At 42.0% G+C, this 14,186-nt stretch overlaps 1 protein-coding gene across 7 annotated transcripts in view; it reads left to right on the forward strand.

The window, feature by feature from the left end:
* Positions 1–14,186, forward strand: part of PRDM2 (PR/SET domain 2) — a 118,168-nt gene that overhangs the window by 93,131 nt on the left and 10,851 nt on the right. Inside the window, exon 11 of one of the 7 annotated variants that reach the window (XM_034753492.1) lies at positions 167–1,775. The exons of 5 other annotated variants lie outside the window; for them this stretch is intronic. In XM_034753492.1, the coding sequence (XP_034609383.1) occupies positions 167–179 (13 nt within the window). In that variant the 3' untranslated portion in view covers positions 180–1,775. Of the gene's footprint in view, positions 1–166; positions 1,776–14,186 lie in introns of those variants that run through there. One more of the 7 variants, XM_034753493.1, reaches the window with a different exon arrangement.

The following is a 14,186-nucleotide window of genomic DNA, read 5'->3' on the forward strand; positions in this document are numbered from 1 at the left end:
TAATTAAGTATTTTTCAAAACCATCTGCTTCACTAAGCAATTGTTTGTCTTCAACTCTACTTCTCACACTTTGGTTTGTGTTTTCTTTGGAAGCATATTCAGTTCATAAACAGCTTATACTATTATTTTTGTCATTTATCTTCAGTTTTTGTTTCTTATTTTCTAGGAACCTCCTGTAAAAACAAAACAAAAATCCCTAAATGCTCAATTTAGGATAAGCACTACGCCAATGGATGTGAAATCCACCAAGCTTGCGAAACCAGCTGAAACTGACTCTCAATCATAAAATGCAGCTGATTGCCTGCAGGCTTCTTGCGCTAATGTTTAGTGTCAGGCATATGTTTTCTTCATTGGTGCCTGATACACATGCTGGGCTAGAGGATGTTTTCGATACAAAGAGAAGGGTACTATTAATAATAAATAAAGGAAGGAAGCAATATGGGCTAAACTGAACAGAATCTGCTGCCACTGAACTGATAGCTCAGATTTCTGGTTTTGCCCATATCTTGATGAATGACATGCAAAAAGACATTTCAGCTTAAACTTTGCAAAGCAGGTTCCTGTTTTATCAATAGTTCGTTGTAGAGTCAGGGACGACAAATGTTGCTGCACTCAAAGTATTTTTGTCATGTATTGAGTCTCCTGAAGCTTTTCTTTTAAATTAACTAGTAGAGAGGAACCTAGCGTGACAGTTTCCTCCTTTTCTCCTTCCACCCCCACGTTTTTGTTTTGTTTTGTTTTTAAGTCTTTTAGATACCCAGCATAGATGTGGGGAAAACCAGGTTTGGACATTTTATGAATTTCCCGATCTCCTATTTATACATGCAAATAAAACTTTCTTCCTATAGAAATGAAATACTGGCACCAATTTCTGAATTCCATATAATTGGATACCGTGTACTATTTTATTAATAAACAGGCCAGAAACGGGGCTGTATAGGTGTATATTTTGAAAGATAAATGTATAATAAAATTACTGTTAAAGGTCTGACACCTCATTATCTAATAACTTAAAAGCAACAAATTAACCTACTGCTCATAAAGAGCTTTTTGTGGAAATATCATTTCTCATGCATTTGTACACCCTGCCGGATTAATGACTCAGTTGATGGAAAGCAGCTAGTTCCATCATGCACCCTCCCACTCTTCTCCCCCCGCCCCCTCCTTGACTTAACAAGTAATCTACCTCTTAAAATTTGTAGTTTAATACTTGTTTGGTGAATTTGTGCCACTTTCACTTTCACTATCATTCCCATTTTGTTACATTTCTGTTATGGGGACTTTATGTTGAAATATTGTATAAAGCATTTGTAGCAAGTTTAAAAAAAAATAAAATATTTAAAATTATTTAAATTGTTTTGGACACTTCAATTGTATTATATGTGATTTACATTTTACATTAAATTTTTTTGTTTTTGTTTTGGGTTGTTAATCTGGTGAGTGTGCCTGTATTAAAGTTTGCTGTTAGTTATATTTTCTTTTGTTGGAGAGTGATATAAAGACTATTCTAATGAAAACATTAAAAATTACAATTTGACATACAAATGGGGTTGTCCTTGCTTTTAAACATTTTAGCCTTGTTGGATATATTTCAAGTGCAGGCAAGCAAATGAAGAGTGGTTTTGTTTTGTTTTTCCTCCAGCATGAAATAAACCTTGGAAATCTCTCAGATGTATAAGATCTCTCTGCTGTTGCAAGCACTTAATGACCAGCTAGATGGGACTACCGTGGTACATTTTATATAACTGTAACCAATAAAGTAAACTTTTTAAAAACTTGTGACGAACTTGCTTTTTGTAGCTAAATTATGTGGACTATGAGAAAAACATCTAGAAGGAATTAAGTAAGCTTGCATCCTTTAGATAATAACACAGAGCTCAGTAAAGCAAATATACATAAATCCTTCAGGGGCGTTTGTTGTTGGTTTGGGTAAAATTAATACCTTGAAATAATACCACTACAAATGCAAGGGCATTAGACTTGTGTAATAATCAGTGCTCTTTTGATTTTTTTTTTTTGGTAAGAGGTAAATAAAATATTCCATGTACACAATACTTAAAATTTTATGCCCTGATTGTATTCCTATTTTCTGAAATAGTTTATCACAAAACTAAATGTTACGGTTCATTGAACAATTTGGATTTTTAGAATGTTGCATTCCAAAGCAAGGAGGAATTATGACATGCCTGATATCCAAGCTAAAATCTTCCAGTAGCATAGCTGTTACAATTTACCAACTTAAGACCTGCCCACCTACCATGACACTTAGTTTAATTTATCGTGGTTCAGACTGTAACTGACTCCATGCATCTGAAGTGAGGTTTTTTACCCACGAAAGCTTATGCCCAAATAAATCGGTTAGTCTTTAAGGTGCCACCGGACTCCTTGTTGTTTTTGTGGATACAGACTAACACGGCTACCCCCTGATACTTGTATTAAGTTAATCTTTATTTATAGACCTCTTCGAATATCCATAATTAAAGCTGCAGGAACAAGTTAATGTTTTACAGTGCATGAAAACACAGGACAAGATATTGTGTGATATTCTCCCATGATTCCTATACACAGACTTGCCATTGAATGATGGGAAATATCCAAAATTGAAGTCAGATGACTGCCTATCCAAATAAATACCTTTATTTATTTGGATGAGATTCTCAGACAACTCCATGTTTACTTCCTGGTATGGAAGTAAATACCACACTACAAGTATTTATTTTTGTAGGCTTTATGCTACCCATAGCAGGGGTGCCTGTCAGGAGCAACTGGCATAGTTCTGCAGAAAACCCTGTGAAACATTTCACATTTTTAACATGTTTAAAATATTCATGCTGCTCCCTCTAATAGTAATCAAACCTTTTAACCACTTAAAAATTGTAAGGAAAGCGGGGCCTATCTGTGCTAAAGTACAGTCCCAAAGAGGCTATGTTTTTATGGTCATTTTGTTCTTGAACATTGTTTTATGCATAAAAACTAATTGCTGCAAATAAATTGTGGATGAGCAAATACTTTTACAGGCATTTTGTATGTGGCATAATGTGCACTGTAGTTTGATGCCTAGTGTGGTCTAGACACTAGAATGCTGCAGTGACTCGCTGTTCGTGTTGGTTACATTAGCAATTGTATAACTGTATTTAGTTGAATAGGATGTGACACTGTAAAATGTATAATAACTGGTTATGTTTTGCAATTTTTGGTGATTGGAAACATTTTATTTATTTATTACTTATGCATAGTTACATGGCACACTCCAGGAAAATTAAGTGTGAAACCACTTTAGAAAAGCATCCTACACATTACATGAGATATTAGATTGAGATTTTTAAAAGTTGCCTAGGGACTATAGATCCATTTACCTATTCATTTCCAGTCCTTCCAACATTGTCACTAAAACTTCTCATCAAATGCTTATTTAGTGCTCAGACCACTGTCCCGTGGGCGGTTCACCACAATTTGGCACCTTGTGATCATTTTCAGCAGTAAGATCACCATTGAATTAGTCACTGCTCTCCTGGTTTTGATGTTTTGGTAGAAGCTTCCATTGCCATTGTATCTTGCCTGTTCTGTGATTGTATCCTTCACTCTGCAAGGCTCTCAATCTAGCACCTTTCACAAACACAGAATTCACGCACAGCCTTTTCCAAAGGGAAAAATGCCAAATAGTATAGATCTGCATTCCAAAATGAAATCTGATCTTTTTCAAGAGAGTACAGGTATTACCATTGCTAAAAGAGGTGACCGTAAATAGAACGTGCTCTTCAAAGCAGCTCTCTTCTCCCATATAGGCAATTTTACATTTACCATTGCATCTCATTTACATAATTGACTGACTACCCTGTGGATTTATATAACCATCACTTTATGATCTGCACATGGATGCAACAATGAAGGTGGCTGAAATATTTGGACTCAGGCAATGAAAACGTTAAGCTTTTCCCTCTTACCTAGAGACTATACCTGACATGTTGGTAAGATGAAGTGAGAGGTATCCACTCGATATTTAATACATACTCTGGCACTGTAGTCTACCCTTCTACGGAACTAGTGAGCTAGTAGGTCTTTTCCACCTCTTTTAACTACTATTATCTTCTAGACTAGCAGGAGTAGAAATTAGTCCTATAGACTAGGACTAGTAGTGTAGGGAACAATGCTGCCCTGGCAGGACTGTGGATTAGCTCTCATACTATCTCTAACATCCTTTTATCAACTGCCCCAGCCAGTTCAGGAAGCTGTTGCAAACATGTTGATTACCCCATGAGAGCTCGCCTCAGTGAAGTTGCCCCATTGGCTGACTGGCTTCACAGACAGACCAGGTGATATGGCCTGACCTCCTGGCTCTGCCCCACAATCCTATCCTGGCTGGGAAAGTCCAGTCTGTCTTCTAAGATGCATTTGATGTGTTTATTCTGAAATTAAGGCTTTGTATATTAACACTGTTACATTTTGTGTGTCCGCTTTTCCCATTGTGAGCCCTTCTTTTAAAGCTGGTGGTCGAATTTGAGGGCAAAATATTACTTTGCGGTAAAGACATCTTAAAGGTTCAAACAGCTGTTAGTGGTTTTAAAATGTTTATGGGAAATTAATGTATAATTTTCCTTTTTAACCATAAAGTACAGAAAGGATTAGTAATTTCCTATCACTTTTGTTTTGTTCTTGGATGAATCTTCCTTAAATATTTGGTGGTCTCTCATTTCCGTATTTTATTGCAATTTCCCATTTTATTTTTAATTCCAGATTACGTTTTCAAAAGTGAATTTTCGTCAGATCTGAGATCTAGCCCTCCTCTTTTGATCTTCGGATCTATAGACATTCAGGTACTACAGAGAGGTGGGACAGTAAAACCCCTCAGAGTTATGAACACTTCAGGAATGGAGGTTGTTCCGAACTCTGAACAAAACATTATGGCTGTTTTCAAAAGTTTACAATTGAACATTGACTTAATACAGCTTTTAAACTTTACTATGCAGAAAAAATGCTGCTTTCCCTTTATTTTTATAGTTTAACACAGTACTGTATCGTATTTGCTTTTTTTGCGGGGGTGGTGGGGTGGGGGTCTCTACTGCTGTCTGATTGTGTACTTCCAGTTCCAAATGAGGTGTGTGGTTGACTGGTCAGTTCGTAACTCTGTGGTTCTACTGTATATGAAAACATACATAGAAAAGAATGTATGTATTTTTTGTCTCCTTTCACCCTTTAAGGACAATTCATTTTTTGCCCCCACTAAACACAAGAAAATGTGTGTATCCTTCAAACTTGGAGTGGGGTAGATGTCTTGATTTTATTTGTTTGGTTTTTTTGTTATTTCAGTTAATTTAATAGATGTTCCTTTGGGGCACATGGGCTTATTCCCCGAGGTTTTTTGCAGATTATAAATTAGTCAAGTTTTTTTCTTAGTCCCATTTTTCTGTAGGTGTCGAAAGCTTAATCCTAAAGTGCACCAGAGCTCTGCATTACGTAATGGGGCTCCCACACCAGGAAGGGATAGCTCAGGAATCCTCAATAGCCTGTTAATGGCAGCTTTAAAGGCCCCACCTGCTACCAACAGAGTGGCACCAGCAGCAGAAATGGGGCTATAAACTCATGGATCTGGCTGTTAGGGTCTATCTCCAGTGTAAGGGATTCCATGGGGGACTCAGAGCTGGTGTCATGGCTGTACGTAGCGCCCCAGTTTCCCCCACCTGTAGGGGGTGAAATTCACCCATTCAGAGTGGCCCTACACACCACTTAAACCTAATGTTGAGATCTTAAATGGGACGTTGTGCATTCCTGTTACTCTGGGGCAAATTGCACCCTGAATGAATAGCTGAAAATATTGGTGGACGAGAAATTATCCAGCCTTTTTTTCAATCCAGCTACATCATTTGATTCCGTGACCACCTCTGGTATTGAATTTCACATGCTGTGTATTGTGTTGTACTCTCTCTTCAGAAGACACCTATCCCAACTCACTACAGTCATAGGATAAAATTCACCAAAATGTTAAGTAGGCTTCACAGAGCTTCCACACTGAATAAAGAAATCAGTGGGGGAAGGGGGTTTAAATCTTATCAAGGTGTTTATTCTACAAGAAACGAGCATAATCTTCAGTGTTTATAGTCCTATTCCCTTATTTATTTTAAACCAGTTTTGTTTGTATATCTATTAATGGGCCTATCATCCTGATTGATTATCCATAGGGTACTTTTATGCTACATCTTGATATTACATGTCTTGTTGGCTGCAAGTAATCCTATGCATTGTATAGCCTTACAGGGAGCACTTTTATTTTGCATTATTGTGAGCAAGAAAAGATCCATGTTCCTGAAATCATCCCTCTATATAATGTTGTGAATCTAAGTTGTGCACAGGATAGCTTGTGACAGCCTATTGCTTCTGTGTTTGTATTCTCTTTAGGTTCCCATACCACACCCATCACTGCATACCTGAACCCTTTGCAGAGTCAGCAAATTAAGCAGAAAGGCTAGCGTCTGTCAGTTGGAGTTTCCTCTGCATTTCTGTTCGTCCCCATGGGAAAAATGCATGTATAGTACTTTTTTAAAGTTAATGTGCTAGGTGGTGGGGTTGGGGAAGTCAAGTAAAAAATTTGATTATTTGTCTAATAGTATTAGAACCCCCACCAAGAACAGGGTCTTATTCTGCTAGTTGCTGTACATATGCAGAATAAGACAATCTCTGCCCCCAAAGAGCTTACAATGTAAATAGCCAAGAGAGCTAAAGGGAGGGAGGGGGAACAGGCACAGAGCTGTGAAGTGACTTACCCAAGGTTACGCCTGCAGGTCAATGGCAGAACCAGGATTAGAGTCCAAATTCCTTGACTCCACAGTGCCCCCTCAACTGCATTTAGGCCAGAATGTAGTGACGGTTTAGTAACTTTTGGTTCCTGTGTGGGTGAATTCTGTGACCTGGGTTCAACCCCAAGAAGGTCCCATCTCTGGCACCAGCCCTAATGACGCGCTTTGTTACTAAGCTGGGTCACTGGCAAGATCCTGGAGACAGAGTTGGCCTTTTAAATATCCTTAGCCCAGATCATTTAGCACTTTGGACAATAACAAAGCAGGGCTCTATGAGACGTCGGTGTATGCGGGGAAGCCCCAGTGTGTTGTGCTTTTGGCAGTCCATGTTGCTGAAATTGTGCTGTTGCATTCTGCACTAGTTGCAGTTTTCTTATGGCTGATTCAAGCCCAAGTAAAGTACGCTGCCTTAATCCATTTGGGAGGTGATGGTGGGCCTGAGTATTGTGCCACAGTGTTTAACCAATTAGCAATGGTAAAAGGTGGGTGCTGCCAAATAAAAGCCCAGCTTCAGCTAAGAGTCCAGAACTGCTAAATTGCAGACTACTTTGAGCTGTTTGGGTGGCATATAAACCAGGGAGAAAGAACTATTTTACCTTTGCTAAGTGTAGTAAAACAGCATGATAGGGTTAACTGGGTTAGCCAGAATACTGTGAGGTAGTCATGGTTCAGTTTTTGTGGAAGTTACACAGAGAGTGAGTGAGTTATGATGCAATTAAATAGAGCAGCAAGTTCCCAGCCTGTAGTCCTGTGAGCAGACTTGGTTTTGTTGCACTGAGTGTTCCGTTACAAACATATGTCCCTAAAATAAATTCAGGCCTAAATTCCCAAGGTGTGGGCCATCTGCAGCTCCCATTGAATCAACAGGAGCTGGAAGTGCTCGGCACCAATGAAAATCAGGCCATCAGCTTGTAAAATGACCTTGATGAGGAAATGCACCCTAGCTGATAAAGCCACAGATAAGAAGCTGGGATCTTGGGTTCTAATCTCAGCTGTTTAGTTACTGACTCCCTGTGCAACCTTGGTAAGTCATTTGACTTTCTGTACCATGGTCTGCTCACTAGGGAAACTAGGTAAAACGGAGGATTTCACTGATGACCAGGAGCTGCAGCTGACCTGACCTTTGCATGGTAAGTAAATTATAAAATGCAGGGTGTATTAGAGAATTAGAATTAAAGTCTTGGAAGTAATATACAATTTTACAGCACAGAGACCCTAGAGCTTATAATAAAGCAAAACAATGCATTAGGGTGTAACTATTTAGGATCACCAATGTCCCATATTTAATTCTAAGAGAAGACTAATGCTTATTATTCAATTTTTTTTATTAGGATATTACAGCCCATGTTTTTGAAAATCCCAGCCTAAGGCTCAAAGAACCTGAGCATTAGGTGCTCAAATCCCATTGAAATTCAGTGGGAGTCGGGAGCCTGATTTTAGGCTCCTTTGTGAATCCCAGTCTGAGTATTAACTGTGCCCACATTAGGGGGGTGCCTTGGTTTAACTGTCAGTGCAAATCCTGTGTGTAGACTAGTAAATAGATCCCTTTATAAATTCCAGCCTCAGTGCCCAAAATTAGGCTTCTAACTCCATATTTATGCCCCTATACAGAAAAGCTGTGTGCCTACACTTGCCATTGAAGTCCACGGGGCGTGCAGAAGCTGAGCACCTTTGAAACTCTGGCCACATCTATTAAGGTGCCCAAATATTTTCGTTGTTTCAGTTTTAATAAAAAAGATGTGAATACAAAGCTCTACGTCAGGGATGGGCAACCAGCAGCTGCATCAGGCCTGCTACAGCTCAGGGCAGGGAAGCTGGTGGCACCAGGGCCGGGAGGGAGGTGGGGTGTTAAGGTGGAGGGGCTGCCTGGGTGCAAACAGGCATCACATGACGCTGCGGTGAGAGGCAACAGTCTGAAGCAGGGGACCAGGCCCAGGCCTGTGGGACAGGAGCTGCCACTGCAGGGTGAGTGTGGGGTGGGCTCGCTCTCCAACCCCCCTGTTCCAGAAACTTCTACCCCTCAGAGGCAGGACTCGACCCAACCCCACCCCAGCTTGTGTCACACCCCTTGGGAGGACCCACTCCCAACACGCACCCCAGCCTGCCAGAAGGTTTTAGTGGATTTTGTGGTCCTCTACTGCCTTATAACTGCCCATCCCTGCTCTAGGTACCGTAATAGATACTACACTTTCATCTTAGCTCTAAGGAGCCGAGAAGCGACATCCCAACAACATTAAAGTACTCAGAAAAGGAACTCTTCCAGCTTAGTACCGACTAAAAAGAAAAAAGCTCCCCTATAACTTTTCATCTTCTGTGAAGTGTACTCTATCCTCTCCAAAACCCTCTTCAACAGATGTCTTTTGCAGCCTGCCTGGAAAGACACCAGATTTGGGCTATTTCAGATTTATATGATTGAGGAGCCTAAATTTAGGCACACAGATTTTGAAATGTTTGTCAAGGTCCAGAAACTTCCTCCAGTTGCTTAAATTGGACGGGCATTTTACTGCCTTGTAATGTTGCCCAGGGACAGTGGGGGGCGGAGAAGAAAACACATTCTTCTGGATTTCATGGATCAGCTGGACTTGTTAAATATGGAGCGTGTAAATTCAGTGTGGCATTACAGCAATATCAAGTTATTTAATTATCCTTCCTAAATTCAGGGGGAAACCTTTCTCATTGAGGTCACTTCTCAATTGTTGCACTCATTGATGAGAAATCATCCCGGGGCTGACTAAATGATTTGAACAGCCTGATGAATATACGAGTTCAGTTGGAAGTAGATGGATTTGTCATTTCAGAATAAATTCCTGGAATAATTGCATGCAATCTATTCGTAAAGCTGTCTAGGGAATAATACACATGGTTTGAAATGAAATATGAGGAAATAAATCTTTTTAAAGTTTCTAGCAATGATGCAAACCATGTTTCAGTGCATGTGCTAGTAATCCTCTAAATAATTGATCATGATATGAAAAGCAAATAGGCTTTTACTTCTGGAGTTGTTGGTGTTTTAACTTTAAGTTTGGGGAAAGTTCTATGGGCTGCGTTACACATAAGGTCAGACTAGATGATCACTTAGACCCTTCTATGAGCTAAAGTCTTCTGACCTTCTATTCCTAAAATGCTCATTTTCTTGGCGTGTGTGTGGTTTAAACAGTGCACCATAACTCTAATACGAGGGATGGAAGAGCATGGTCTTCAGCTGTATACCATCTAATAGCTCCATTAGCCCTATCTAATACGAATGAGTGATTCTCAGACTGTTTATCTTGTGGAACATTTAATCAATATAGGTCGGGCCATAAGCGCTGACTTCCTCTCTACCTCAGACGTGTTCGACCTCTGCCCCAGGCCACGCCCCAACCCCTGCTCCTGCCACACACACCCCCACTCCACCCCTTCCCCCAAGGTCCCCCCTGCCTCACCTCTTCCGGCCCCACACTGCCTCTACCCGCCCTGCCTCTTTCCACCTCTTCCTTGAGTGTACCCTGTCCCAGATCCTCCCCTCCCTCCGAGCACCTCCTGTATGCCAAGGAACAGCTGATGCACGGTTGGTGGAGGTGCTGGGAGGGAGGAAGAGGAGTTGATTGGCAGGACTGCAGGCTGGTGGGGAGCTGGCTGCTGGTGGGTGCTAAGCACCTGCTAATTTTTTTTCTGTGGGGGCTCCTGCCCTGAAGCACCCATGAAGTCAGTGCTTGTGAGTGGGGCGGGAAGCTCTACCTATTATTCAGGTTTCCGACATGTCCCATTAAAAGATGCTGTTTTCAGTTGCTTATAACTTTGCCAAACTTTAACCATTTGGGCAGGAATTTTCCATACTGGTTGTCTGTCTCAAGCTGAAATAGTGGTTTGTGGGTTTGGGGGGTTTTTTTGTTTGTTTGTTTTTTTGGGGGGGAGGTTTCAGCCAAAATAGATCAGCCATTTCCAAGAGCAAAGCCAGGGGAAAGTATGGAAAAGTAATGCTATTTTGCTCTTGTTAAAAAGTGCTTAAGACCTTATCTCTGAACAGGTGTAGCACTCCCCGTGCTTTGGAGCAGGGACTTGAAATTTGGCAGAGGGTGGGGCCTGTCTGTCAGAGATGTGCCTTTTGCCATCCCCAAGAAAAACCAATTGGTTTTGACCAAGTTCTAATTCTTTGAAAAAATCACAGTTTTGCAGATGCTCAATAGAGACATGCTAGAGCTTAGCAGATAAAATCTCCCAAGTGGGAGAGCTCTGTGTGGTGGCTTTAAAGGTTCCAACCCTGTTTGACCCATGTGGGTGTCAATAGGATGCCATTTCTGTTTTGTTTTTTTTTTACAGTTTTGCTTTTTTTAAAACCTGGGAAATGACACACACAAACTCTGTTAAAAGAAGGTTATTAAGGTTGCACAGTCAAGCATTCAGAAGTTAGGAAATTCCAGAATTTAAGTTGCTCATGCAACCTTGACTTGGCCCCTTTGTACATGGACGTTATTATAGCCTTTAATTACATGACCATGTACTGTTTTTCCACGGGACCCCTGCCACAATCAGTGCACAGGGTTGGGACCCGCTTTGGGATTGAATCGGGGCATGTGGTGAAGGAAGCTGTAGGCCCCCTGATTCTGTGTTGCAGACACTGGGTGGCGTCTGTGTAATGTAGTGATTGAGGCAGGGGATTGCAGGAAGAGAAAATGGATGGTCTCATGGCTAAGACCGGAGAATGCTTCGTCGGAGTACTGGGCTCTGTCCCTGCTTCTGCCTCTGTGATGCTGGGGAAATCACTTAAATCAGACTTCTCAGAGATGGTCACTAACTCTGTGTTTCTCATTTTCTGGAGGCCCAAAACTGAGACCTGGGGCCTGATTTGCAGAAGTGCTGAGCGCACGCAGTTGTAACTGAAGTCTGTGGTAGCAGTGCTTGAAAATACAATGTTCTATTGTAATGCTATGAAATCTGAAAAATCAGGTCTTAGGTGTCTCAAATTGGGCACCCAAAATTAATGGGATCTTTGGACCTTAATTTTTCTGTGCTTCCGTTCCTCATCTGTAAACTGGAAATAATACCCCCTCACCTTCCAGGGGGTTGTGAAGATTAATGGATTGATGTTTGTGAAGAACTCCGATACTATAGTGATCAGCCCCATAGAGCAGCCCAACAGGCAGTTCACAGGTCTGTCTCCAGAGCAGGGTTTTCATCGTGTACTGTAAATAAGGTCTAGGGCCACACATTGAACAATGGGGTTAAAAAGAAAACATTGACTAGCAGCTCATTAAATGAACCCAGTCCAATCTGTGTGCTGAATGTGGCAGAGATCCTGTGGAAAAATTAGTGTGTAACCATGCAATTAAAGACCATTTCATAATACAGATGCACCCAGGGGCCCAGTTAAGGTTGCATGGACAACTTTAATTCTGCCATTAGCCAACTTTGGAGTGCTTGATTGTGAAACCTTCATACAGTAGTCTTTTAACAGTTTGTTTGTGTAATCAGTATCAAGGCAGTGCAGAGAGACTTGGACCAGATCAAAGCCCCTTTGTGCTGGGAACTCTGCAAACATACTCACGGTCCCTGCCTGGAAGAGCTGGCAATCTATATAGATTATTAGACAAAGTATGGGTGGGGAAACAGAGGTGCAAAAAGCTCATGTGACTTGTCCAAGGTGTCACAGCAGGTCCTTGGCAGAGCCAGGTCTCCTGATTCTCAGTCCAGTTCTCCATCGATTGGCGCATCCTCTCTCTCCAAGATAAGAGATCCCTCTTGGGAGTAGGTTTCAGAGGGGTAGCCATGTACTCCTCATGGTTTTTGCTCTCAGGAGTAGCTCCTCTTCCAAAACCCACCTTCCCTGCAGCATCTTTACTCTTCCATTACAAGAAATAGCAATATTAGGATAAGAAGAAAGCGATAAAAATTACAATAAATTCACCGTCATCTGACACATGTGGCAGTTGGAATAGGTACCCCCGTGCTATTTCTCCTCTGGGGGTAGAAATTTACATTTATTAGTACTGAATCGTCTCTCTCCCTGCTGCTCCCAGCTCTCTCTAGGTCACCTTACAGTTTGTCTTGTCACTCCTTGGTTGAGTTTACGTCAAAGAACAGCACGAAGCAACCATTCAAGTAAATGCACAGAAATACTTGACTTCTTGGCTTAGGTTGGGGGGCGGGGGGGAACCACACACCCACATCTAGAAGATTGACAGATGCTTTTCCGTAGTGACAATAGCAGGCTGTTCTGCAGATGATAGTTTGAGAACCGGTGACAAGCCTTCCAAAATAGGCATAGCACCTCATGCTGTGTGATCCTTTTAAGTTTCACAATCCAAGCAGGGCTGGCTGAGTCATTCCTTGGATCCGAGAACTGTCAAGGAGCTGTGAGAAGTGGCGTTGGTTGATTCAGCAGGTGACACTCCATTTTTCTGAGTCATTTTTGGCCCGGTGCCCAGGCTGAGTGCTAGATGGCATCGTGCTTCTGGAGCAGTGCCACCTTTCAGATGAGATGCAAAACAGGCGCTGACTGCTTGTCACTGTGCCACTTAAGAAAAGTGAGAGGGTTAATCCCGGTACCAGGGCCAAATTCAAGGTAGAGCACAGAGTCTACATCAGTTCCTCCTGCAGTTTTAATTGGACACGTTTCCTTTCTTGTCCGAACCTGTTGTGTGCTGTTGCTCTGCATAGGCAGGGTACATGCTATAGAAGTGAGAGTCACCGTACCCTGAAGGGGAAACTCGCAGCCAGAGGAGGGTAGGCGGTGTTTTCGTTGTTGCTCTCCCCACGAGGGTTCTGCTGGGGAGAAAGAAGCTTTTACTCCTTTGTCAAGAGCTCCTCAGGAATCCCTGCCAGTGGAGGGTGCTGTAGGGATGAGCTGAATCAATGCATCTCCCAGTTGCCCTGGCTATATCCTGTCCATTGGAGGGAAGATTGTAGGCCCCTTGTACAGCTCTGTTGCCCCCTTCTTAGGGCATTCACTCCAGCAGGAGCTGGTGCAGCCACCTCTAGGCAAATCCAGCCTGCTGGGTTTAACTGAGGCCATATCTACACTATGGGCACTACGGTGGCACAGCAGCTGTAGCATAGACACCACCTACAGCAAGGGAAGGTTGTTTTTTCCATCGCTGGAGGTAATCCACCTCGCTGAGAGGCAGTAGCAAGGTCGACAGAAGACCTAGCTAACCCCTACAGCAGGGGTTAGGGTGCCGTGCTCAGGGTGTGAATTTTTCACACGCACACCCGAATGCTGCAGCTGTGTCAACCAAACTCTTAAGTGCACCCCAAACCTCCGTTTGAGTAGCGGTTCTGCTGCTGTTTCAGTGTATTGCGGGGTTCAGATTTGATGGTGTTTTGCTTGGGCGCAAGTTTGACTGTTCAATTCTTTGGGGTGTGAGGAGTTAGAGAAATGCTAGACGATTAATTCTTGCCTCATTGTGCTGCCTT

Source organism: Trachemys scripta, chromosome 19, assembly GCF_013100865.1.
Source record: "Trachemys scripta elegans isolate TJP31775 chromosome 19, CAS_Tse_1.0, whole genome shotgun sequence".
Taxonomy (NCBI): Eukaryota; Metazoa; Chordata; order Testudines; family Emydidae; genus Trachemys; species Trachemys scripta.